The sequence below is a fragment of the Actinia tenebrosa genome, unplaced genomic scaffold (genome assembly GCF_029948245.1).
Source record: "Actinia tenebrosa isolate PJP-AT-01 unplaced genomic scaffold, QUT_ActTen_1.0 PGA_scaffold2__45_contigs__length_23673736, whole genome shotgun sequence".
In the NCBI taxonomy this organism is placed as follows: domain Eukaryota; kingdom Metazoa; phylum Cnidaria; class Anthozoa; order Actiniaria; family Actiniidae; genus Actinia; species Actinia tenebrosa.
Window position 1 is genome coordinate 4,232,687 of NW_028292579.1, and position 26,921 is coordinate 4,259,607.

Consider the following 26,921-nt stretch of genomic DNA (forward strand, 5'->3'; position numbering starts at 1 on the left):
AGCAACAAAGAACTCTTTCCTTACTCTTTTCTCAATCTACGATAATTTTTGGTATTCAATTTGAAGTTCCCGCATTATTTTACTTGAGACAAAGGCGTGAATAAAAATTGCTTTCATTCAAATCCCTTCCGCTGATCGATTGGGGCACTTTTTCTTTTCGTGTTTGAGAGAAGAACCTGCATGTACGGCAGATATTTAATTGCAGGCTCAAACTACAATAACAGTTATACGTACATCAACAGTTCCCGCGATACTGCTCTAAGCGCATGCTCAAGGGGCTGAAAAGTGGGATCATGTGTTGTAAAAATTGCTTTATTTTAATTGCATGTCTTATCAAGCACCATTTTCATTAAATATTCAAGGCGAAGTAGCGTCAAGCTAACACCAATTCAAACATACCAAGTAATTTTTACAACAGATGATCACTCCTTTTGATCCCTTGAGCATGCGCTTAGAACAGTAGCGCGGAACTCTTAATGCATGTATTTTTCTCAATGTTCAATGGCGTTCTTGTGAGGCATGGCCGCTATATCGAAGGAACAAATCGAGCGATCTATTCTTTATTCTTAAATCGCTCAAACTTGGATTCAGCTGAAACTTCCTAAGAATACTCTTTAAAAGGTCCAATAACCACTGTATGAAGTGTTTTCTCGATATTCAGGACAAAAGTATATTTTTACGATTATTTTTTGGACTGTGACGTCATACACTCAACATCAAGCATTGCTACATATGAAGCCCAAAGGGTTGCTAATGTGCTTATTTCACATTACTTGTGACTATAATTTATATTTTGGGGTGTTCGAGTATTTCTTTCTCCCTTTACTACTGATATTTTGATCATAAACTACAGTCTCCATGCAAAGAACACGAAAAACAACCCCAACGCAGGTATCCAAATTGTTTAACGGACGTTTATTATTTGATTTATCATTAAGTTAATCTTATGTACAACACTTAGGTATAAAATTATGCTCAGTACGAGTCAACATCATCCCACACAAAAATAAGTAAACGAAAAACGAAACTTTGGGATAACAACTAAGATCATTTGTTGTAAAAAATATCAGGAATCAACAAACTCAAGTGGAGCATCTCCATACTGTACTTAATGGGCAGCGATGGAAAAATCAAAACTCAACGAAGATAAAGGTTTGTTAAAATACTGAAAATATGAAATAAAACTAGTGAAGCACACATCACCAGATCTCACAAGAATAAGAAGTTACATATAGTGCTATAGATTATGTTATAGAATGATTTTCCTGACACCATGAAATAGTTAGTAGACTACTAAAGGATTGGTAACTAATTAACTCGCTTCCATCGAGTTTTGGGTGCACGAGGGAGGATGCTAAGCACGAAGGAAGCGTTTAGAGTAGCACGACACTTCCTGCGTGCTTTAATACGGAGCAGCAGCACGGAAAAAGCTGGTAATCAATCACAGAGTGTGTTGTATTGTTGCAGTTATAAAAGAGGTTAGTAGATCCTAGTTCCACGGTTTTCTTTGTCTCTGACAATTTTGTACTAACTACCCGAAACTGTTTCACGGTCTGAGGAAAACCACTCACGATGTTGACTTGTGAACACTTTTACACTGAATATTGGTAGTCATTGGTTATGAACGTCATGAAGGGAACAATGCTCCATTCATAAAACTAATGGTATTTGGCAATCACATGTATGTTACATACACGAAGTACTATCAGACAAAAACTTCAAAATCGAGTCAGAATTTTAAAGACGTTTAACATAAATAATTTATGACCTCGAGTAGTACTTCATGTATGTACAGAAACATGATTACCTTGTACGTTTACTGTTATAAATACAACGCTATTACATACACGACGTTGTTACCTGTTTGCAACATTGGAATAATATAATAGATCTAAAGAACTAACTCTGCCTATTCCCTTGAGATTTAGTGATGAGTGATTTGTGAGATTATCCCTAAAAGGCTCCATTTTGTGCTAGAAAAACGATATAGAATATGGTATTTAATGTGACATGAAGATCTTAAAAAAATGACATTTTTGTAGTAATCATTCAATATTGGAAATAACCTACTTCCATTAGTGAAAATAAAAAAAACCAAAGTACTCTTCATTGGGGAGTTACCACAGGAATCCCTAATACCATAATTTTATGGTACAACTGAGAAATCAAGACCAGAATGCATCTATTTTCTACCCTAGCAAAAGCCTATTGAAGACCATACAATGACTACACGTGAGGTATCTACCCTTACGATTCCTAAGTTTGGTAAGCCAGTGTCTTCTCATAGTTAGTAGAGGATTTGTCTCAAAAAATAATTCTCAAATAGATAGACTTATTGTTTTCGATTCTTTTAGAAGCCAAAAAATACATGCTGATCATATATTTAACTGTGCGTTATCAAATAGCATCGCATAAAAATGCATATATAATAGATATATATACAATATATTTAGATAAGTCTGCCAAAACACTAAAATTATACTCGTTCCCGTTTCCCGAATGCAAATATTCAACACAAAAAAATCATAGCTCATTTGGTAGACACATGTCCCGTTGGCGATTGTAAGAAATGTTATATATATCTTCATTAATAGAACACTGAAATTGCTATTCACAACAATTTCGAAATTGACAAAGTGACGCTTGGAAATTATCATCTTAATCCCTAAACCAGGCGAGGGTGATTTGTAAATACGAATACTATGTTAGCACTTCGTGTACTGGTAATCAATTGCAACACAGCCCAGCTGTATGCTGAAATGATACATCGTTCATGATTGCTTGAATCATTTGACACTTATTTGTGATTGGATAGTTTGTCCACTTCTTGCCAGTGATTGGGCACGCCCAGTTCTTGCCAACAGTTGGATGACAAGAATGTCCAATCCTTATCAATGACTGGTTACTTGCTGATCCAACTTGTATAAGGACATACAATCTTCATTACTAGGGGGCTTACTGTTTTGCTCCATTCTCACAATTTGGTCAGTGATTTATCATATTGGTTAGTTTGGTCAATGAGTGGATGCTCTAATCAATTCTTGCTAGTAAACGATGCGAAATTTTTCACCCCTTATTGATTGCTTGGAACTTGGACCAGTTCATATCAGGTATTGAAAAGTTTCTCTGTACATGGTTTTAGTACCATTCTTGATAACGATTGGATGGCTCGTCCCATCCATCCAATGATAGGCCAGTTGTCCAACTCTTGCTAAGTACTGGACACCTTATCCCAATCTTGTCACTGATTGGCATGCTATTCCAAAGTGATAGCTCTTTTCATTGATCTGAAGAATTTTTCGATTTCTTGTATCTCATTTGATGTTCATCGTTTGAAAAAGGAATTTAAAATTACAAGCTAGCCAGCAATACGAATGCTAAAAAAAGAAAAACATAATCAAGTCTTTACTGTTAAAACTACCCTGTGAACAACCTCACGGGGGAAGGGGAGGGGAGGGGTGTCAAAGCAATACACCACATCGACACCATTACCTCTATTCATTGTTAAGAGAACCCGTCTGTGGTTCATCAGGAGCTGGTCCCTGATCGACGTCATCAGACGCAGACTCAGAAGACTCTTTCTCCTGTTGTTCCCCTGTTACGTCATCACTGGTGACGTCATCAGTCTCTGATGACGTCACGTTAGGTTTCAGAGCTTCTTCGTCAGCTGTTTCCTCTTCGCTCTGTATAGATTCTTTGACTCTGTTTTCCGAGTCTTCTTCCCCAGCAGGTGAGGGTTCTTTGCCTTCTTGTTCAACTGTGTCTTGCTCTACATCATCATCGTCATCACTTATTTTCTCTTCAGCTTGGACAGTATTGCTCTCGTATTTACCAGTGTCCTTGCTGTTATCATCACCATTTTCATCACTATTTTCATCAGGTTTATCACTATTTTCATTATCATCCGAGATATACTCAGCACCATCACCTCTATCGTCACTTGGCTCTTCAGAGGTATCTGGCGCCCCGGCAAAGTATCTGACGTCTCTGTCAGTGTCTATTTGTAGTTTCTGGAGCGCATCCTCTAATATGTCTCTTTCCTTACACTCAGGGGTGCTGAAGTATTCTAGAGTAGGAGAGTAGGAGACCCAAGTTAAAAGAGAGTGTATTTTACAGAGACCGATCTAACTTCTTTCCATATCTAATTAGTAAAAGTGCGCAGTTGTTATGATCGTTTTCGCGCTAATCGAGACAACAGTCGCGACAGGGAAATCAGGCAATAGCCTACCGTCAATCAAATATATTGTTAGAGTAGTTTGCCATGTACAATATATTTGATTGAAGCCTTGTCTTGATTAGCGCGACGCTAAATGAGGAAAGGATTGTAAAGAAAACTGGTCACTAACCAGGAAAAGAAGAACCTAGACAAATAATAAACCCAAACCTTTTTGTGGTTAGAGTATATCAAAAAATCAATAACGATAGTAGATATGAAGCACCGGTTCAAACCGGTGGCACCTGATGCAGAACCGGCACTTCATATCTACTAACGATCATTTATTCCCAAATGTATAAACTTACCACAGTGAAGTATATTTTTGGTAAGAGTTCTAGCAACGCTTAGTCTAACGTTAGGAATCCTATCTGATAAAAGGTGCAATAGATTCGGTAGAAACTCTTTGCAAAAATGAATTCCACTTTCGGCATTGTCTTCTAGAAGAGTATGGCATAGCTGTGCGTAACTACGGAACAGTAAAGAGGGTGTAATTAATGGAAAATCCAGTAAAGAAAGTTGAAGTCTTCTATGCACGAAAATCGCATCAAACCAATGTATTACCACACCACACGAAATACCAAAGAGCATTTTTCGTATGAATGTGAAAAGCTCACGGCACGATCACGCTCGTGACATAGGAAGGCATACGCCAGACCAATCACATTGCGCGAGTATTTAAACTCCATCCAATCAAATACCCGAAACACGGTATGAACACGGCGCGGACACAGTCACGCCAATATCAGGGAACTGCCAGACCAATCACAATGCGCGAGAAAAAAATTAGCCAAAAAAAATACTAGAAAACATCACGGTCGCGGTAAGGCACGGCACGCTTACGGCACTTTGCTTTTTAGTTATGCAAAAACTGCTCTTTAAAATAAATCAAATAAACACCACACAGCACCACATCAAACCAAATAAACGATACCGCATTACCAACCACCACCACCACATCAAACCAAATAGACGATACCACATTACCAACCACTACCACATTACCAACCACCACCACATTACCAACCACCACCACATTACCAACCACCACCACATTACCAACCACCACCACATTACCAACCACCACCACATTACCAACCACCACCACATTACCTACTACAACATCACACAGCACCACATCAAACCAAATAGACAATACCACATTACCAACCACCACCACATTACCTACTACAACATCACACAGCACCACATCAAACCAAATAGACGATACCACATTACCAACCACCACCACATTACCTACTACAACATAACACCCGACACCAACCTATCACATCCTAATACTCTTCCCATTCCATTCCATTATACGGCACGTTATCTTCAGTAATAAATCAGTTTCATACTAGGAATAAGAAACTCAAGGTATTTCAAACGGCTTTCGCGTAATGTTGTCCTTTATAAGAGTAGTTAAATTATATTAGTAAGATTGCGTTTCCTAGTATACTAAGCAACTTACGCTTGTCTTCTTGTCCACTGTTGACTGTTTGCAAACTTCACAATTATATCAGATACAAACTTCCGAGACGGACCATCATCTTCAGCACTGTGAAGACGACGGAGTAAGATTCCAATCTGAAACAAAACATGACATCGATTTTACTCCACAGAGAAGAATGTATAATATCGTGAACTAGTATCAAATTGAGCTGATCCTCGCAGTATATCAAGCAACTTATGCAGCTGCAAATTGAAAGACTCAGAAAAAATCCTGAGTCTTGAATGGGATCTACACTACGACCGCAGTACAAATACTGTATATATTTCATATATATTCTCATACACATTGTGAACTAGGGTGCATACACTCAATTGAAGAATCGTTGTCGGGTTCAGAAACATAGAACATAGAAGCTGAGACCGAAATGGCACATGGAAAGTACGTTAATTAGATGCATGCTGTGACCGGAGACCCGTGGCATCATCCACTGTTTTTAATACGCGTTTGGCATTCTAGATATAAACCTACTGCATGGATGGCGCAAAAATGAATACCTTTTAATATAATTATGTCATTTCCCATGTGTCATTTCTCAGCTTTTATGTTGTATGTTTCTGGACCCGACAACGATTCTTCAATTGAGTGTATATGGGAATATATCTAACATGAGCTTTCGTAATGTGGACTACTTTAAAAGGAGACACGATACTGTCTCCTAAATACTAAAAAAGTGAATCTGTATACACCGAATCGGAATATGGGCTGACTAACCTCGTGTTCACATGGAAACATAAAAGCGTTTTCACATGTATGAGGCTAGTCAGCGCTAAACAATAGTTATTCAAAAGTTGGTCGCCATATTTCGATTTGGCGTATATTATTATAATAAAAACACTTTGTACATCTTGTACATCTATGCAAGATAATGTTTAGAAAAGACTACGTACTTATTGACTGAGTGGGAGGGCCGTACGGGAAAATATTTAGCTCGAGGTGATGCCGTACAAATGACCGAGAGCCAAATATTTTCCCGTACGGCCCGACCTATCTCAGTCAATGAGCATTTTATCATATGACCCTCACGAAAATAAAAATAATTAAAAAAAAGAAAGCGCGCGGATTCGAGCAGGGCCGGACGGATTTTCCCGGCCCGCTTACGTCAACCCTTCCGGCCCCCATCACGTGACTTTTTGTAATGGTTTTATTAGAGCGCGCGAGCAGGACCCTACGGGTCACATGATAATTCACAGTACGATTGGCATGGTCGTGGCACTGAACCAATGACGTGCATTAAACCAGACACAGCACAAAAGATAACTGATATTTTAAGAGATGGCTTGCTCTAGTCTGTAAATAATAAAAGACTTACCAATTTAAAAGCTATAGTCCTGACATCAGCCACACGATCAGTAGCCAGTGTAATGGCTATTGGACATATGAATTGTTGTATACATGAGGCATTGTAGAACCTTGAGATCCGCATTAGTTGTCTAGATACACAAATATTAATATCAGTTATCATGCGATACAAAACTATTAGTGTGCTTTCCTTCCTATGAGAATAAAAAAACATGGCTGCCATGTTGGATGACATAATCAAAGAGATTAAGACTAAATCTCTTGGTCAAGTCAACTAACATGGCTGGTGAGAAGTAAAGGGAGACTGGCTTAAATAAGACAGTAGACTAGTTAGCAATTTATCGCCAAAGGCGAAGTAAATATTCTCCATATTCACTAAGCCTGAGGCCAATAATTGTTTTAGCATATACCAACTTGTGTACAGAGTAACTTATTTTCATATACAATAATTCAATAAAAGCAAACAAACAGAAACTCTCAGTTTGGGTGACAAATTCACACAAAACTTTGCCTTTTTAGTATTGATAGGAATGGCATTTACTTTCATTTTTTCAATTTCCTCATCGGAAATTGTAGCAAAACGATTGCCAGCAGATGCCATTTTGTTGCCAACTCAATATTCCGAGATTCAGAGATAAATGTCGTACAATATTCACCTCTAATAAACCAATGACCGTGTTCGTTCTTAGCAAGTACACAGGTTGGTATATTGGTATATTCTAATTGATATTATACATACTCTGCTAGCTCATGTCTAAATCTCCAATTCCTATTGTTATCAGTTGTTAGGAAGTCAACTAGTACTGGTAAATAATCCAAACGATTATCAACAGGTAAGAGCTGCAAGTAAAAAGAACAAAATAATCAGTTTATGTCAATTATGTTAAAGAAGAAAAATGCTGCTAGTATTGGCCTTTTCTGGAGTTAAAAAAATTAGGACCATTCTGGTCTAGCTTTGGTATATACAACATACATAATGCATGATAAAGAAAAAACGTTTCTACCAAAGCCTGACTACAATGCACAATGTTCACTGTGGAATGGAATAGAATAGAATAGAATAGGAATAGGAATAGGAATAGAATAGTAATAGGAATGGAATAGAATAGGAATAGGAATAGAATAGGAATAGAATAGAACTTCTTAAAATACCTTCTATTCTATTCTATTCTAAAGATCAATGATAATAGATTGGTAAAAGAAAACAGAGGGTATCTTACCTCTATAAAATCTGCCAAATGCTTCAAGACTCCTATTCTGACCTGCAATTTTCAAGAAACATCATCACACACATGGGTCTTGGGTTGGTTGACAGAACATTTAATTGGCACATAATGGCCCAGTTGTAGGAAGGGTGGATAGAGCTATCCAATAGATAAATCATTCTTATCCAGTGGATAAATTTATTGGACAACAGGATCAACTTATCTATTGGATAAGGTTTTACAGTATCCATTGGATAGCGCTATCCACTCTTCGTACAACCAGACCCAGGATAACTTGAATAGTCTCAGGTGATAACATACCTCATCCAAATCTTTTAAAAAGCTGTTGAAAATTGGAACAAGTTCTATTCTAGTCATTTCTTCTCCCAGAACTTTAGCCAGCACATGAATTGAAAATGCTAGAGTTCTTCTCACCTTCCACTACCAATAAGAAAGGTATGGTTAGTTTTTGTGAACCATGCAATACTGTGTTGTTGATGGCCTATACCCCACGAGGGGTGTACAGGCTTAGGAGGAGGAGGAGGAGGATGCAATACTTTAAATCAATAAACCTAAAGATCGTTTTCGCATTTTAGATCCTGTCTCATTCCCTAAAGGTTTATTAGTTAGTAAAGAAATAAAAAATAATACTAAAGGGAAAGGATTTGTGACTAAAAGATAGAACATGATCACACAGAAAATGTCAGTGCCAAACATGTTAACCAAGCTAATATCAAAACTCCAAGGGTGGCCTAGTCTTAATGCAATAAATTATGATTCATTTTCCTAGACTCAGTTTTAAGAGAGCTTGTTGGATCTTTCCCTTGATAGATCCCCTGCATGTGACACCAAAGGAGCTCAATTTGGAGGACAAAATAAAAAAAGAATTTCAACCTGAGATTTAGAAACCTATTGTTATGTCCTCCAAATTGAACTGAAGAGAGTTTGTTGGATCTTTCCCTTGAAAGGCCCCTTGCATGTGACATCAAAGGAGCTCAATTTGGAGGACAAAACAAAACAATTTTAATCTCCTGAGAATTGAAAACTCATGTGCTATGTGATGTCTATTCATAGGTTTCTTTCTGGGATCTCCAGTTTTCCTCCCATTTGCAAAACCATGAATGTTAAATTCCCAGTCAGTTTTTGCCCTGACTTAGTTCAGCTTTTATTTCAGATTTTTGTAAACATATGGTATGAAGCCTCATACATGTATCTGGCATATTTTCCCATTTAAGACCATGTGTCTTCTCATGCAAAACCATTAAGCAAAGAAATGATATTCTAGGGAATGACCAGTGGGTAGCATGGGTGGCATTTGCGGCTAACGCATCATCTTTTACCACTGTGAGTCCAATGGGTTGGGTCACTGGTTTGAGCCCTACGGTCGTCACATGTGAATTGAGTAAAGAGGTCTATAACAAGGGAATGATTCACATAATCGTACCTGCATATCAGATGATAAATACTCATAAGTGTCACGTAAACAGGGCCAGTTGTGTCTCCCAAGTGTTAGTGTGACAGCAGGGAAGCTGAAAGCACAATGTCTAGTGATCTCTGTGTCAATGGTCTGCGCTTTAGATGGCTCTGTCATTGAAATATAGTGATCAAGAAGAGCCTGCGGTATCACATTCTAAAAAAACAAAAAGATATTTAATATATTAATATTCAAATTCAATTCAATATTCAAAGAGTTAGAGCCTTATCGAGGTCAGTCTAACGGATGACCCACAAAATATTGTGAACTAGTGCCGCTGTCTTGAGTTTGGCAAGCTGTCAATACCTGAGGGTGGTTATTGGTCAGATGGTCAGTTAACAGCATTTCCTCTTCAAATGATGTAGTACGTTGAAGATTCATATCTCGATAATCATCAAAATCAAACTCGTCATGTCCATCATCAGCGAGTGAAAACAAATGAGCATCATCTTCATCACTGTCATGTTCATCATTTCTATTGAAAGCTAACCGAGGGCTGTTTGTAGGCGTCCGATCTTCTTCTCCCACTACCTTGGTACCATCCTCCTTCTCCTTTCCATCTTCTTCTTTCTCATTTGTTTCCAATTCGTGGGATTTATTTTCATTATTTTCCAATCTATTTGAATCAGATTTACTTTCATCTTCCTTGTCAGACTTGCTGCTGTTACCAACTTTATTTTTATCGACAGAATTTAAAGAACCAAGTTCAAATTCCACCTGCGGAAGTGGTTCCCTCCAGAATAAAAAGGAGTTAAAATATTGTTCATCAACGTCATCATCAAGATCCGTTGTAGGACATTTGTTGCATTTCTCTGATTCTCGAATACAGCAGTGTTGTGTTAGGTCTTTTGTGGGACTGGAGGTTTGTTCTTGTTCTGTATGGAGTGGTAGTTCAGGAGGTGAGACGTAGCCAGAGTCAGTTGTTTTAGCTTCAGGTGATGAGCCTCTTTCTCTTCCAGCACCTTCCTTCTCTTTATCATCACTACAGGAAAACAATGCAGAAATATCTAATTTGTTTCTAAGAATAGCCTATTTAAGGTACAGTAGGAAGGCTTTTATCTAAGTTCCCTTTTGAGACTAATCTGTGTGCAAGGTGCCAGGAGTTGACCTGTGACTATGTTGCTATGGATACCTCCTTGCTGCAGGTTTCATTGCAGGTTAGACTTCATTTAATGTACAAATTTACCTGGTTCACACAAACCGTTTTTCAAAAGCATCATTATTTTACTTATGGTTTCATCATCATCATCTCCAGTCTGTGTGGCACTAGAGCCAACAATAAGGACTTCATACATGTATCACTTTATAAAATGTTTTGGGTTTCTCATACATGTATTGGCCAGTGCTTATAGTATTACTACATGTAGTCGCAAATACACTCAAATGCCTAATTTGTCATCACAGTCATTAAATTGTAAGTATATGCCTTGATGACTTGAAGATCACCACTCAATTCAAGTGTAACATTCACTCTATTCACTTTATTTAGAATCGATACTGAAAGCTTTGAATTAGGGGTGACATATTTAAGAGTCATCTTAATCTTCATTTAAGGACCCATGGCTAAATATTGGACCTGTTAGCTGCTTGGAACGTCAGTGAACCAAGTAAAGAGACTGACGCAGCCGAAAATGGAGTTCAACAACGGTTCACCCTGACTCTTAATTTGACTAAATCAACATTTGAGAAATATAAAATGTACTGTAGTGAAGGGTGGGTGGCATTGCATTTAAAGCTAAGTAAAATTACTCCAATAAACTGGATTAAAGACTACCATTCCCGATCACCCTAAATTATGCAGCTATCTGTAATTTTAATGTGGGAGAATAATGACAATGTTTACCCTTCTGTTGTGGTAGTATTTTCAGTAGATTCAGCTTCAGTGTGAGTAGGAGAGACAACACCATCATCATGTTCTTCACTCTTTGGCACAGGACAAAGAGCTCCATTTTCGTCAATATAAAAACCACTTGTGCTTGGGTCGGCAAACGTTGATATGAATGGGCCAAGATTCTGGTAGGCTGCCATCTGGACCTTGAAATGGTAGAAAGTACTTCATTAGAACAATTTTATTAACTAACGATGGAGTAAAACTAGCCATTCCTACTCCCCCCATCCCCCCACAGTCACTGATAACTGAAACCAATGGTATTGCATAATGGTAGAGAATCGTATGATTATAATAATGTAATCAATGTTGATGGAGCAATGGAAAAGCCAAGCTGTTCCTCCAGTTATTCTAGTGTAAGTGGTAGCTGTATTATACAGACACCTTCACGTGGTACCCACTTTATAGAGGTGTCTGATGAAGAGAGGTTTATTTTATTGTCAATTTATGGACATGAAAGTCTGGAACCTCCGAAAGTGTCTCTAATAAAGGGTGTACGCCTAATAGCTGTATCATTGTATCCACACAAACATCAACTTACCCATCTAGACTTATCATTAAGAAGGTTAACAAACACATCAGCTAGATCTGTTGTTCTGACATCACTGGGACAAGCTGATGAAACACTCATGAATGACTCAGCACAGGACTAAAAATCAAGAACAAACGATCAGATCGATATTTTTAAGGGAAGCACAGGTGGTGGCAGCAGTTTTTGATGCAATGTAAGTATTTGTGAGATCTTGGCTTTACTGCTCACTTCTGATTGGCTTGAGCTCAAGTAATGAATGCTTTGTTTTCATTCTACATTATGATTGGTCTACTTTGCAGGATTATAATACTGTACATAGTACTTTTAGAGTGACAATAAGCAATTTTACCTTTCTTACTCCCCAGACACCATCTTGACAAAGGCGGAAGAATACTGGCAACTAATGATGAGAAGACAATAAAGAACTTTCTTTAACAACAAACTTTTCAAACAGTTGGAAAGAATATTACCAAGTACTACATCAAGTTAGTATTGCATTCTTACCAATCTATCAGTTGTTAATTCTGGTCCAACCACATTGCAAATTTCACCAAATGTTGAAGCGCAAACCTGGTGATAAGGATACAAAATTGAAAACTTGAAAACAATAGCATTTTTGAGACTTCTGCGTGCATAAGAAAAAATCGACATGTCAGTTGAGAGTTGTGTGTATAAAATATTTGAATGTTGTGGTGGTGCGTGTGAGTGAACTAGGAGATATTAGCAGTCTGCTACTCTCAAATCCGAGTATAAATAAAAAGATTATTATTATTATTATTATTATTATTATTATTATTAAGAAACATAATATGGTTAGGCTTGTTCCTCAAAAACAAAACAAAAATTAATAAAAATGATGGGGTGTCAGTTTTAATCGATGCTGGTCAAGTTTGCCACTACAACTTATAAATATTAAAGTAAGGAAGATGACTACCAGTATAAGCCAGAGTGAATGGATGAAAAATGAAAAAAAGGGTCACTATTGATGGGTTGCAAGCATTTTCAAGAGAGTCAAAAGACAAAAACTGTTGATGGATTGCAAGCATTTTCAAGAGAGTCAAAAGACAAAAACATGGTGGCCATTGTGGTGCCGTTAACAATGGATGCTAATGAGAAATATTTTGTTAAATGGCACCAACATGCAATCGACGGTGGTGCATTGGGGTCTCATAATGAGCTTATAGTCAGGGTGGATAAAGAAATATCTTCCTGGTTTTTCCTGGTGAATAATCAATGTGCAAACAATGAAAAAAATACTGTACAACCTTGCAAGTCACAATTTGAAAACATTGATAAATTTTACTTGTTAATTGGTTTAATTTTGTGTTATGACAGTTAAGGCTAGTTCATACCTTTCTGACATGGAATAGTGTGTCACAGCACAGTGTTTCAAACCTCTGGACAAAATATCTCTCAGTTATATCTGGACCAACAAGGGGAGCCATCTTGCTCATGAGCTACAAGGAGAAGAGCACAGCAATGTAAAAATAATGGTTAAAATCATTTACTACCATTATTGTTGAAGTGTGACCCCCAAAGTTTAATATCTTGTTCTCAGACTAGCATTTCAACAACCTTCAATCAAATAACAAATGTCAAGTGTCTAGTCATTCTAGCGCTTTCGCACTAACTGGGGACACTTTTTGCTCACACGCACTACCACTACATTTAATAATCTTATCACACAACGCTCAACTCATGAACAAACAAACGAAAATAATAATAAAATAAATGAAATAAAAAACACTATCTTGGGGGAGATTTTTTTAAATTACTTTTATTTAAACATATAAATTCTTTAAGTTTACTCCAAGAGCTCTCATTCAAGCTCATCTAGGGAGTTCACTTAATAAAAGATTTACACATTTGGATGTGGAGTACAAACACACACACACACACAAAAGAAGAAAAAACTAACTTAAAATAAAACTTAAATGTACCTTGTTTTGTCTAGATATCAGGTGAAATGCTCATTCTTGAGCTATTTCTATTAAGCATGCACTGATCATTTTGTTCTGATGATGTACTTACTGTCACAGCTTCAGAGCGGTAATCATCACTGCTGTCACCAGCTGTCAACTGCATCAGCACTGGGCAAATCTGATCTTCAACATCAGCTGACATAAAGGAAAATATATAAGTAATGCTCTATAATGGACTTTTTTTTAGCTTGGATTAGCTTACATGTAAGGACTTAAGACAACAGCAGGTCATTAGACAATGTCTGGCTACATTGGGAATTTTTTCTGTGAAATTTTTGCCTCATTTTGACCAGTAATGCTGAGCCAGAAACAAGGTATTTCTGAGCTAAATATAATTTGGTTTTAATCTTGACAAGGGAATGACTGGCTAAAATTTAAACCCTTTGGATTGTTTTCCCGTTTTAGATCATCTCTTGAGAATAACATTTGCTTTTTGACTTCTTCAAATGTGCAATCATTATACAAATTAATCATACTCTAGGGAATGAAAAATGGTCTGAAATAAAAGAACACTTTTGCCACAAGAAAGAAAGAAAGAAAGAAAGAAAGAACCTGAAAGAATCTGAGCATTTCTATAATACACAAACATACCTCTCTCCACTAATTCATGCTTGAGTAGCTCAAGGAGCACATGCTGGCTTGTTTTTCGGACTTGATTATTTGAATCCATAAGATATCTCAGTATGACATAGAGAATGTATTGAGGTACTGCTTCCATCAATGAGAAGTGTTCATAACAATACAATGCCACATGAGGTATCTGTTCCATAAGCTCTACTCTTACACAGGGTTCTGAAAAATAGCAATCATAAAACAGTTGCAGAACTTGTTTTGACTCAAACTTAAGCCTAAACAATGTGAAAAAGGCTAAAAACTGGTTCACATTTATTCTCATGATGAACAAAATGTTTGCGCACTAAGAAATTAGACAAGGAAGCCTCAAGTTCCACTAATAGTGAAAATATACATAAAATACAAGACTTTCATAACTGGCTGCTGATAATTTGCATAAACATTAAAAATCAATGTTTTTGGAGTGAAAACCCTTTTAAATCATTGTTCTTGTTGATTTAGATAAGGCGTGTGATGAGTTTCTACTTAAATTAATAAATCCTTTACAAGATGTGAGCATTTGAAGTTTTGAAAATGCACCAAAACGAGGCCACCAAGGCTTCCAGTGATAAATACATACAAAACTCTCTATTTTCATTCTTTCATAACTTCTTTGGTATGCAGTCAAATTCTACACAATTTTCTGGAAATAGTTTTCATGAAGTATTTTCTCAGATAGCATTAATAGTTTCTGGTAAAAAGGCTTCATTTTCTCTATTTGAAAAAACTGAGTTATGAAAGTCGTCTATGACAGCAATTCTAAACCCTATAGAAACTTGTGTATAACGTTTTTAGCTCACTTCATAGCTGTACAAATTCTTTAGGGCACATCACAGGGATAATAGTTCTAATGATGATAGTGGTTTTATTTAGCATAAGAGAAGGTATATTGTACATATAGTACATATCATACATTATTTATGGGGGTTGTGTGAAAAGTAAAAAAAAATATAATAAAAATCCATATTATAGTTTATGGAACTTTGTATTAGTAAGCTGTCACTTTCAAATATGGTTGAAATATAAAGTATGCTTATTACTACAGTGTAACATTGTAATCGTAAGTACATACAACAATACATATTTAGTAGTAGTACATTAATAGCGCAGCGCAACCGTGACGTCATAAAAACGAAGACAACGAAAGGTGAAATTCGGACTAACAAACTTACAATTTTACTTTCAGCAGATAATTTTCAGACGATCACAGTTGATCTTAGTTTACATGGGTTATTATTGTAACTTTGAGTAAAAATAATAAAATCGGCTCGTATAATCCTCATAGCGGTTAAACAGAATGCAATGTTTGTCCGAATCTTTAAGCTATTTTTAGAATCAGTGTGCTGTGCTATTATAAACCACTGATTATGTTCAACAACAAAAGGTGAGAAAATCTCACCTTAAAGAGACTTGTGTATCTATCCAACAGTGTTATATATAGGAAAGGCAAAGTTGGAAAAAAAGGAAAGTGTCTGTTTATAGTTTTCAAAAATGACCCAAGGGTTACATTGTCAACCTTGGATCAGTGCCCCTGATGAAATGATACCCATTGCAAGTTGACTTCCCTGCTAAAGAATTTGACACACTACCCACAACAAGTTTTTGCCAGCACCCTATTAGAAAAAACAGCCAATCAGAATGCAAGAAAGCTGTCGTATGTTTGGTGGTATTCCATTGTTTTTTCCCATTGAGCATGCTGCCCAGGTGTATTTTCAATGGTGTGGGATACAATGTTATACAATGCTTTCTTGTAGCGACCCACTAGTGTTTTCTTGTATACAAGAACAAGCCTACAGGCAGTATAGTTTATAAAGGAAACAAGTGTCTTATTAGATATTTCAATGTATGGCAATACCATTTTACAGTGTATAACTAGCATTTACTTTTAGGTGGAGAAAAGGCATGGTGAGAAAATGTATCATATATACAGTGAGTAAACACATTATGCAAAATCTAGTGGTCACATGCATGCAACCAACTTGGCATCACATATGATTACAGTTTGTTGGCTTTTTCCTTTGCTATGAGGGTTTTTTCTCTGCCTTCTCCAGTTTTCGTCCCTCTATTATAACCCAACATGCTAAATTTCAATTTCATCTGTAAGTTATAGCTGTGCCCTCACTTCGATCAGCCCAGAGGTTATTCCAGGATACCAATAAAATTTGAATTTAATGGATAAAAAAAAAAAATTATACGAAGTTGTTTGTACAGCTATATGCATACCAGGTGATTTGGAATCTATGCAAGTAATGCATTGTTAGTCACACCAAAAATTTCCAAGTATTTTCTATCATCTCTTATCGAAATAAAATAATATTCCACCAACAATGAGGAAATATGCTCATTTGGAAAGAATATTCAATGAATCTTTCCAGGATTAGTTTTGTTTTTGAGCAAAAACTGTTATTTATCAAGCCGAAAACCTGGAACTTGGAAATATTGAGCAACGAACAAAATATGTGCTGATTGGCTAATTTGTTTGAGCTGATAGAAGAAAAATCAACTCTTATGTAGGTGTTTCTAAACAAACCGTTAAATAGATCAATGGTATGAATAAGGATTGTCCATGGTAATACATGTCCAAATGAAGTATTAAACTACTTGCAGGTGGCTAGATTATCAAAAAAAATACGATAGCTTTCTAAAACCAATGTATTAAAAATAAAGTAAATAGTTTTAAAGCTAATTTCAAAATTTACTTATTCAGAGTACAGGAAAAAAATGAAAAAGAATGACCTGAAACTAGGAAAATGAGCTATGTGTAAAATGAACTACTAGATCGATAATACAAAAATTATGTAACAAATTTTTCATGTTTTATTTGCTGAATAAATTTTGACACATCAGAAAATTGAAATCTTTGTTGTCTATTTTAACCCGGAAATAGCAAGTTAGTTGTGAGCTGATATTAAAAAAATGAATATTGCTGATATATACATATAAGTGCAATTTATGGGATTACTTAATCAAATATTTTCATATCGATAAATCGTTTTATCGAAAATACTTAATTAATCTTGTAAAACTCGCTTTTTTAGCTGAAGTTGAAAAAATCAGCGCACACTTGAAGTATTTAAGTACAAGTTTTTAAAATACCATAGGGAAAACGTTTTATGTGGTAAAAACATTAAATAAAATTTAAGGTTGAGGTGTTGAAGTATGGAATGGGGAACGAACTATTAATAATTTGATTTGGTATTTCGTAAAAAATGATTATATAAGATGTGTCTGCTTAGAAAATACTGTAGAAACCGTATAGAGTCTGAAGTTAATGGCAAGAGTAAGCACATAAACTAATATTAAGTAAATTTTTGAATAAGAAGTTAGATTACAAGAATAAATACAAGGCTACTTTGTCGATGTGCAAGTAGGAGCAATAGGAATACTTACCAATGTCTTCTGAGAGACGAACTACGAGCCGTAAAACGTGGTAGACGTCTTCTTTAGAACGACAAGCATTAAGAGCTTCTCTTGTATACCTTGCAGCCATTTGCCTAAAGGGAGATTGGAAAAAAGTCCGAAAATCCGGTGAAATTTTACATGGAATTTGTCCAGTGCATCCACGTGTAGGGGTCGTACAAATATTGCTAGACTTTTTTTACCTATTAAATATCACATCACTGTGCATGTATTTTTCCATCCGTATGATAGGACTGAGCAGCTCCTCTGGGGTTATTTGGTCGAGTATTGAAGGATCATCTTGCTCCATCTCGCATCCTTCTGTGATCGAAGAAAGATTCAAATTTGAACAAGTCGTTTGGACGTTTCGCCGAACTCTCGACAAACAAGCGAAACTTTAAACGACTGAAAAAACATCTTGTGAATCGACAAATGACACAAAAATCATACCGTCGTCTTGGTCTTCTTCTGTATCGTCGATATCCTCTACTAAAAATCCTATATCTGAAAAAGAAAGTGAGTTAGACGAGAGTGAAAGAGCGCATAATTTCAAAGCCAAGTTTGGAACCTACCCGCCATCTTGGAAGTTGCAACAGACAGGAGTGGGTCACGTGATCTAAATTCCTGAACAAGTGTCGTAACTCTTTTCCCAACGGGGGAGGGCTGTGGGTGGCTGACCGCAGTCTCAACATTTATCAAAAAGTTGCATTAAACATTAAAATGTTGATTGAAAGATGACTTAGAAATTTATGTTTGAAATAACTTGATTGAAAGGCTGACATGACCATTGGTTAAAGATCAGTTGCCCTCTGAATCAAATTAAAATTGACCTTCTGATCAGATAAAACGCTTAAAATAATCTATTAATCCTACCAGATAGTAGCGTAGGAAAGTTAATTTTGATTATTTTTCTCATGAAAAGAAATAATATAGTAAATGATTTTTTATATTTGTGCATAAAGTTGCGAGGAGCCTGGGTACGAGTATGAAATATTGCCTAACAGGGGTGGTATAGTGTAAATTGGACACTATTTATATTCTTGTACATTAAGCATATATTGTTTATCATCATCGACATCTCCGAACAAAGTGTACATCACAACATTTAAAATGCAGATCAAAGGTGCTGTGGGTCTCGTTACTGGTGCTGCTAGAGGCATTGGTCTAGCGTTTTGTGTTGCCCTTTTAGATAATGGAGCTGCTACGGTAAGTTATCTGAAATAGATAATCAGGATTTTGTGTGGCGGCATACTGCCATTGGGCAGGGCAATTACAGCGCTTCTACCGTATCCTCAACTACTTTTCGACCCTGTATCGAACTCATGGGGTATTACATAAGTATTAACAGGGGTTTTGAAAGAATATCGTATAAAAACCCTGGCATCGAAGAACAAAATTATCAAGATCGACCCAACATGAATGTGCTCGAATACGTGTTTATATTGACACATACAGGGAGCCGGTATGAATATGTATGATGGAATTAGCAGTGAATTTTATTGTATTCATTCGGATAATCCTTTGAACTAAAAGAAAATATCGTAATGAATGGTCAATGTTTAATTGTAACTTTGAAGTCTGAAGTTATATTCAGAAAAATCTATTACCAGATTGGGGTATAATTAGTATTCATAAATACAATCACAAAACCACACACTTTATTCATCTACCAACCAAACCAACACAAAGTGAAAACAGTTGTTGTTTGTAGAATATATTTTTTATTTTGAAAAATATTGCTTCTGGATTTTTAGTATATATATTTTTTTGGTTTGCCTAGTGTTTGGGAGTCCTTAATATAAACTCTTTTATTAGTACTTTAATTAGAGGATTAATATTTGGCAGGATATCAAATTTCTGAAGAGTTAAGAGTCGAAGGATGGGGGAGGGGGTGGGGCAAAAATGCTCTTCCAGTTTAATTTCATATTCGATTTATATTTTATATTTAACATTTCCATTGCTAAGTTTTGAAATTATTTGTGAATTTACAACAAATTTCTCTAGCTTTTAGTAAAATATTCAATTTATCATGGTATTTTTTTTGAAATGACACATGGATTTAATAAATCAAAGCAAATGAGAGTTAATTTGTTATTTTAGTCTCCAGACCAAAAGTGAAACAAAAGTAATTACTTTAATTTAAATTCCTAGCAAATGTTGAATGGCTGCCGGAAATGTTGATATTGTAAGATGATATTCAATATAAAACTAATTTGGGAAGGAATATTAGGTGGTCAAGAGTCAAAAGGCCAATGAACCAAATGTATTTAGTTTATTTATGTTGAGGGTTTTGTATTTATGTATGATTTATGTATGAGCAGTTTGCCAGACATTCCACACCATTACACTTCATTTGAAGTCAGTATGGCCGGGGGATTCCATTTAAGTTGTAATAAATCAGTCTTTTTTAGAGTAAAAAAAGAAAGAGAGAGAAAAAGAAAAGAAAGAGAAAGAAGAAAAAAAAAGTGGAAGAAAGGAAAAAAGAAAAGAAAAAAGAAAGAAAGGAAGACAGGAAGGGAAGTCCGATTAAGATGGTATTTTTTATGCCTTTAGAGCTATATCATTGCAGCTTGTTTCCTTCGTTATCAAATGACTGATTGATAAAGCTAGCAATTTTGTGGTGACGGTGAGAGAACGATTTCAATTTGTGGCTAAGTGGGTCATGAAAATTTAAAAACACGAGACGATTGGGTTTAAAGCGTACAGGATGTAAATGAATGTTGTAGGTTAACATTATGGGGGGAAAACGTCAAAGAATCCGATAGAAAGCGAAATCGGCTGTCTCACTTTTTGCCCCTATCCTCTCCACCCTCCCTTCTGAATTGTCTCTAAAATTGTCGATAAAAGAAGAGCAGAGGAAATGAACAGAAATAAAGCGTTATTCATGATGACTTTCGAAAATATTTGACAATCAGTGCGGTATTCTTGCATTCAAAAAAACGAAAATATTCGATTTTGGACCGTTGTATCGCAAAAGCCATTTTATTAAATAGCGCCAACCTCCCCGTCCCCAACAAGGAACGCCTGCAATGTTTCAGCAAGATCTTCCTTCTCTGGGTTTCCTGTCGGAAGGCAGCCCACACATAAAATATGTAAAGACAAAGAGATGCCAGCATAGGAGTGCGTAGGAGAGTGTAGGAAGCAAATCCAGTCATTTCGGATTTTGTCATTGACATACTGTGATTTACTGTGATTTATAAAAGGAAGGGGGAGGGGAGGAACCAAGCACCTCCGCCCACCCCTCCCTTATCCGCAAATTCTTCACAAAAAGCGTGGACATATTTCCAAGATCGCGTTTATGTCGTCCCCTAAAACAGTCCAACAATGCACGACACCCAGTCTTTTTCTCGACCTCGAAATATCTAATAGCCTATCCAACGCAGAAATTTCTTGAGTTGTCACGCAACGTGAGAAAGAAACGTGACGACCCTAAGAACATCTGCTTTGGGTTAGGGCTAAGAAAGAATTCTCGTGGAAATCATTTTATTAGATGCAATATTTTCATTTGTGTATTTGGTTAATTTTACTAGGTGAGAATGCTTGATATATGCAAAGAAGAAGGCGAAAAAGCACAACAACAGCTGGAGAAGCAGTTTGGTCCAGGAAAAGCCAAGTTTACAGAATGTGACGTGACAAACAATGAAGACTTTGCCAGTCAGTAAAAATATGTAAAAAGAAAATTACAGTAAAACCTTCATAAAGCGGTCAACTTTTATTTACTGAGCGGTCAGTTGTGAAATTCCCAAAGAGAAGGCTTTGCACTAGTTTATACCTCTCTTAAGCGACCAGCCTCTATTTAGCGACCACTATGCCGAATGTGGCCGTAAGTCCTACGAAAATGGCTATATGTTGTAAGCTGAATATTTGCTCTACAAATTTAATCTTGTTCAAAAATGAGTTCCAAATATCTTTAAATTTCATAAAGAGATTTTCGTATGAGTGGGGAACGATACTGGGTAAATTTGTAGCCGTACTGTATATTACCGTACTGTAGCCGTATATCGGTCGTAACCGTAACTTCGTGTTGTGTCTAACAATAGTATTTTTTGTCATTTTGTTTATCAGAGGCTGTGAAGCAAACGGTGATTGAACATGGAAAACTTGATATTCTGTGCAACAACGCAGGAATTATCAACGAGAAAAACTGGGAGAAATGTGTCAGCATTAACTTGGTAGGTCACTAGGGAGAATCTGACGTTGTACATTTAAAAAAAGTATTCATCCAACATGGCGGCCAGATGATATTTCCCCCGATACATTTTGCATTGTTATTTACGCGGGGGCGTGCGTGTGTGCATGAGGGGTGCTTGAGGGCCTAAAGCATTAATGGATTCTTGCGCATGATCAAGTCGTAGGTTCAATATAATCCCTGGGCTGGACTAGAACCCAGTACGGAGGTGAGAGACCTTGTATAGCAAGTGTGAAATTACACCTACAAATTTTTAGACCTGCATGTGTCTTCGTGCAAAAGGACATTAAATCATAGAAATCTACCGTCGTTGCTCTGATTATTTTTTCATTCACTTTCAGAATTCTGTAATTCACGGGACATTCGTTGGCTTGGAGACTATGAGCTCTGGTGTAATAGTTAACACAGCTTCAATGGGAGGTAATCATATTGCGCGAAAGACATTTAGGCCCGGTTCATACGTCGAACTTTCATACGCCGAACCATACGCCGAACCAAATGTTAAGAATTAAGATCATGAAAAGTACGACGTCTGAACCAATTTAGTTCGACCATAACATTGAGATCGAACCAATCGTTAAGATCGACTGAAGCGGTCGGGAATTACGACTTCGGAGCTACTCTGATTCAAACGACGAACTTTTCATGAACCGAACCTAATGCATATATTATATTTAATCGCAAAAAAAAGGGGGGGGGGGGGGGGACAAGCAGGTTTATCATGAGCTGTGCATGCGCATTAACATCAACATGGCTTCCTGTGTTATATGAGGCTCGGCAGCTGGTTCCGAATCCCGGTAAAGCAAGATGGCGTCCGATGATATGTGTGATTCGTGTTTTGCAACCACGAAATACGTTTGTATTTCTTGTGAAATGCCAATATGCAATAAGTGTTCATGTTTTGAAAGCGATGAAGAACAGCCTGGTTGGGTTGCAGGAAGAAATATAGGATGGCCGAGCGGGGGACTGCGGCACTGCGGAAGAGTCTGATTTCTATATTACTCTATGTTAACCGCTGTCCTAAATGCATGACTTGGAAAAATCTAATTGGATCGACTGAATTTGGTACGACGTCTGAATCAAAAGTAGCTCGATCTTCAACGTGTTAGGTTCGGTTCATGAAAAGTTCGACGTATGAACTGGGCCTCAGAATCTTCTTATGCAAACATTCAGTTTCTCTATACCGAATGCAACTGCTCAACCGCGAAAACTGAAACTAAAATCTTGGTTCTTTCGCCGCACATGTATATAGCGCGCGCCATTCTCGTATGCAGAGCTCCTTGACAGAGCCCCAAAAACCAAGGGGTTCTTAGAATTATCTGAAAAGGTTTGCGCAGAGCTCCGGAGCTATAAAAAGGCAGAAACTCAATTCCTGGGAGAGATAGTAGATACAAAGCTTTCTCGTATCCAGAGCTCCTTGACAGAGCTCCAAAACCGAGGGGTTCTTAGAATTATCTGAAAAGGTTTGCGCAGAGCTCCGGAGCTTTAAAAAAGGCAGAAACTCAATTCCTGGGAGAGATAGTAGATACAAAGCTTTCATTATGCGCAGTAGACGTACAGATAGACGTTAAATGACGATCCGTTATTTTTATAATAATTTAATACTTATTTTGCGCATTTTTACATATGAATATGATCGAAAGCGCATATTTTCCACAAGAATCTATTAATAAAGGTTAAAGTGCTTATAAGCCTTTACACAATATTTTCAGAATTGATTCTTTACTGAATAGTGAATAGTTGATTGTGAAAATAATTGGTCATTTGAATGTCGAGTCTTTGATATACGAAGGTTTATATTTCCAATATGTTAATGACTATGACGTTTGAAGGCTTTTGTAGAATCCTGGAGGTTGTTTTGATCTCTTGTTTTCTGGTTTGATGTCGTGAAAATAGTCAAATACAATAGTTTGAGGACTTATTTTGATGTGTTTTGACTAAGCATCCGCTCAACTCCAAAAAGTCACGCGATTGATAGTAAGCAATTGGTTGTATAACCGCGCGCCAGGACATTGGGCATACGTAATACAAGGATTAAAGTTTAGTTGTTTGTTGATGTAATGCAGGACTTGCACCGATGAGCCCAACCCCTGTGTATTGTGCCACGAAACATGGCGTTGTTGGATTCACCAGGAGTATAGCAACGGTACAGTCAGTGTATATTTAAATATATCAATTTATAATTAATAGGTAATGGGATTTCATGCTCCCCAATCAAGAAATAATTAGACTTGAAAAATTCCTCTGACTGCCAAATAGGACTCGGCCTACAGCCTCATCCAATTTTGGAAGTCCTCGGAATTTTCCTCGTCCAATTATTTCTTAATTGGACAGCATGGAGTCCTATTACATATACTAATTACGCAGATCAGCCCTGGGTTGCTACAATAAGCATTTGTCCAAAACTATGGAATTTTATATTTCTAATTTTTATTAATCTTTTTCGTAAAAATGCATGGCACTAATTAAATAAAAAAATTCAAAATCTAAATAAAAGTGTTTTACTATCTAGCTTCCCTTCTAGTTACGAGCAAACAAACCACTGCTTAACAACAACACTGAACAACAACAACAACGACAACAACAACGACAACAAACAAACGAACAAACATACGCAAAAAAGAACACCCCAACCTTCCTCAGTCAGTTACCCTGCCTTAATAAAAAAAGATATACTTGTGCACAGTCTTAACTCGCTTTAATGGCAACCTTGCAAGTTTCTAAAGAAACAGCATTTTACCTTTTAAAGCAAGAATAAACGTAATCAATAGCTGATTGTTGTCTTGTAGGTCGCAATGAAGACAAAAGGATTACGTGTAAACTGCATTTGTCCAGCTTTTGTCGACACCCCGCTTCTGGAAAAACAAATGGAAGAGATACCCGTAACTAAAGCATTAGTCGCGCATTTGGGAACCGTCAAGTAAGATACTCATTTTCTCCTTTCTCTGTTTTACTCTCCTCCTTTCTCTCTTTCTCTTCCCAATTCCCTTTTACCTCTTTCTAGCTCCCTTTTTTTCTCTCTTTGGCTTTCTTTCTCTTTTCTCTGTTTGTTTTTCTTGCTATTTGTCTATCTTTCTGTCTTTCTGTCTTTCTGTCTGTTTCTATTTATGTCTGTCCGTCTGTCTGTCTGTCAATCTTCCCGATCGTACCGCATAATGGACTATTTCGACGATGAGGCGGCCATCTTTAATTGTAAGGCATTATGGGTCAAATTGCCTTGTTGTGAACTGTTAATGTCAATCGACGCCATACTGTAGCAAATCTCAGAATATTTGCCCCCCGGAGGACCCATAAGGCCATGCGATTCAAGATGGCCGCCGTATCGTCGAAGTAGTACATCAGTTGCCGCCGGATCATATCTATTCATTCCATCGTTCATTCATGTTTTCTCGTTGTCTGAATCTTTTCTAGAACCGATTTGGTTGCTAAAGGTCTTATAGAATTAATCACCGATGACACCAAGAATGGTGCAGTAATGAGAGTGACTGCAAAGACGAACATCGATTATCAAGAGTTTCAGATCCAAGGCGTATGAATGGCTTATAACACCCAAAGCCTCTCGGTCCATGGCGCTGACTATTAGGCTCAAATCAAACGTCGAACTTCACATGAGCCGAACCTAATTGAAACAATGGATAACGCGGCGGCCTCCTTTGATGCTATTAGGTTCGGCTCATGTAAAGTTCGACGTATGCAGGCTGCGAAGACTGACTTGTTTATTAACAACCTAACAAAGAATTAAATTTGTAGTCCATTCACACCATTCAAGTCCACCAAACGTTGTTTAGTCAGACTGGGTTTTTCTAGGTTCTATAATATGCGAGCATTTATTAACTATCACAAGAATCAAACTACCTAAAACTTGTTATGAGCAGTTTTGTATAAAAGGTTGTTGTTCTTTATTCTGATGAAGGGTTTGATTATATGTGTGTTGGGGAATGGGGGGGGGGGGGGGGGGTGGCGTGAATTGTTGTTTCTGTAGGCCAATCAGGTTCGCGCGCTTTTTCTGATTCTGAAGCGGCTTATAATAATTATGCACTGAGTCGCACATGGGTTTATTCTCGTAGTGCCCTTCTATCTATCTGCTTTATGCATGGAAAGACAACTTTTGAAATGATGTAGACCATATACCGATGGATGCTATGTCGGGGCCTGCATGCATCGAAGGGTATTACAGTCGAACCAAACACTTGAATGATAATAATGAATAATTGATTTTTTTAGAGAGGGTGAAACTTAGCACTTGTAATTTGTACCCCTATAATAGCCATTCTGAGGTTGAGGAAAAGGCTGGGTGTAATAATAATAATAATAATAATAATAATAATAATAATAATAATATAATAAAATAAACCAACTGAAGGACATAGACCGACGCACAAAAGAGATAGTCAGAAAAGAAGGAGGAACGCACCATCACGAATCCATCAAACTACTCTACCTACCAGAAGAACTAGGAGGAAGCGGCATGAAAACCGTTGAGGACACTTTCAAATTAACAACAATCAAAATGGCTAACTATATCAACAACAGCAAAGACAAGAGGATCATGCATGCAAGAACGCTTGAAATGAATAGAATCGCGCAAGGTAGAAGGTCAATTTTCAAACAG

At 36.9% G+C, this 26,921-nt stretch overlaps 2 protein-coding genes across 3 annotated transcripts; one reads left to right on the forward strand and one right to left on the reverse strand.

Annotated features, from left to right (window-relative positions):
- Positions 1 to 896: 896 nt before the first annotated feature.
- On the reverse strand, positions 897 to 18,708 carry LOC116289814 (serine/threonine-protein phosphatase 4 regulatory subunit 1). 2 transcript variants are annotated; one of them, XM_031696746.2, is made up of 21 exons: positions 18,693 to 18,708; positions 18,571 to 18,624; positions 18,324 to 18,438; positions 18,112 to 18,215; positions 14,701 to 14,901; positions 14,159 to 14,244; positions 13,480 to 13,584; positions 12,632 to 12,697; positions 12,477 to 12,527; positions 12,137 to 12,244; positions 11,551 to 11,741; positions 10,014 to 10,689; positions 9,678 to 9,863; positions 8,555 to 8,674; positions 8,249 to 8,290; positions 7,768 to 7,868; positions 7,039 to 7,159; positions 5,688 to 5,803; positions 4,522 to 4,682; positions 3,493 to 4,066; positions 897 to 3,377 (listed from the first exon to the last, which is right to left on the reverse strand). In XM_031696746.2, the coding sequence occupies exons 1-20, from the start codon at positions 18,697 to 18,699 to the stop codon at positions 3,495 to 3,497; spliced, it is 3,183 nt and encodes a 1,060-aa protein (XP_031552606.2). In that variant the 5' UTR covers positions 18,700 to 18,708; the 3' UTR covers positions 897 to 3,377; positions 3,493 to 3,494. The 2 variants fall into 2 exon arrangements, with proteins under 2 accessions (XP_031552606.2, XP_031552605.2); XM_031696745.2 differs by having other exon boundaries at positions 18,324 to 18,441.
- Positions 18,709 to 19,165: 457 nt separating this feature from the next.
- On the forward strand, positions 19,166 to 26,211 carry LOC116289825 (15-hydroxyprostaglandin dehydrogenase [NAD(+)]). The gene is made up of 7 exons (XM_031696751.2): positions 19,166 to 19,326; positions 21,651 to 21,774; positions 22,186 to 22,292; positions 22,651 to 22,729; positions 24,376 to 24,455; positions 25,099 to 25,229; positions 25,721 to 26,211. Exons 1-7 carry the CDS (start codon positions 19,231 to 19,233, stop codon positions 25,842 to 25,844), a joined length of 741 nt encoding a protein of 246 aa, XP_031552611.1. The 5' UTR covers positions 19,166 to 19,230; the 3' UTR covers positions 25,845 to 26,211.
- The last annotated feature ends 710 nt before the right edge of the window (positions 26,212 to 26,921 follow it).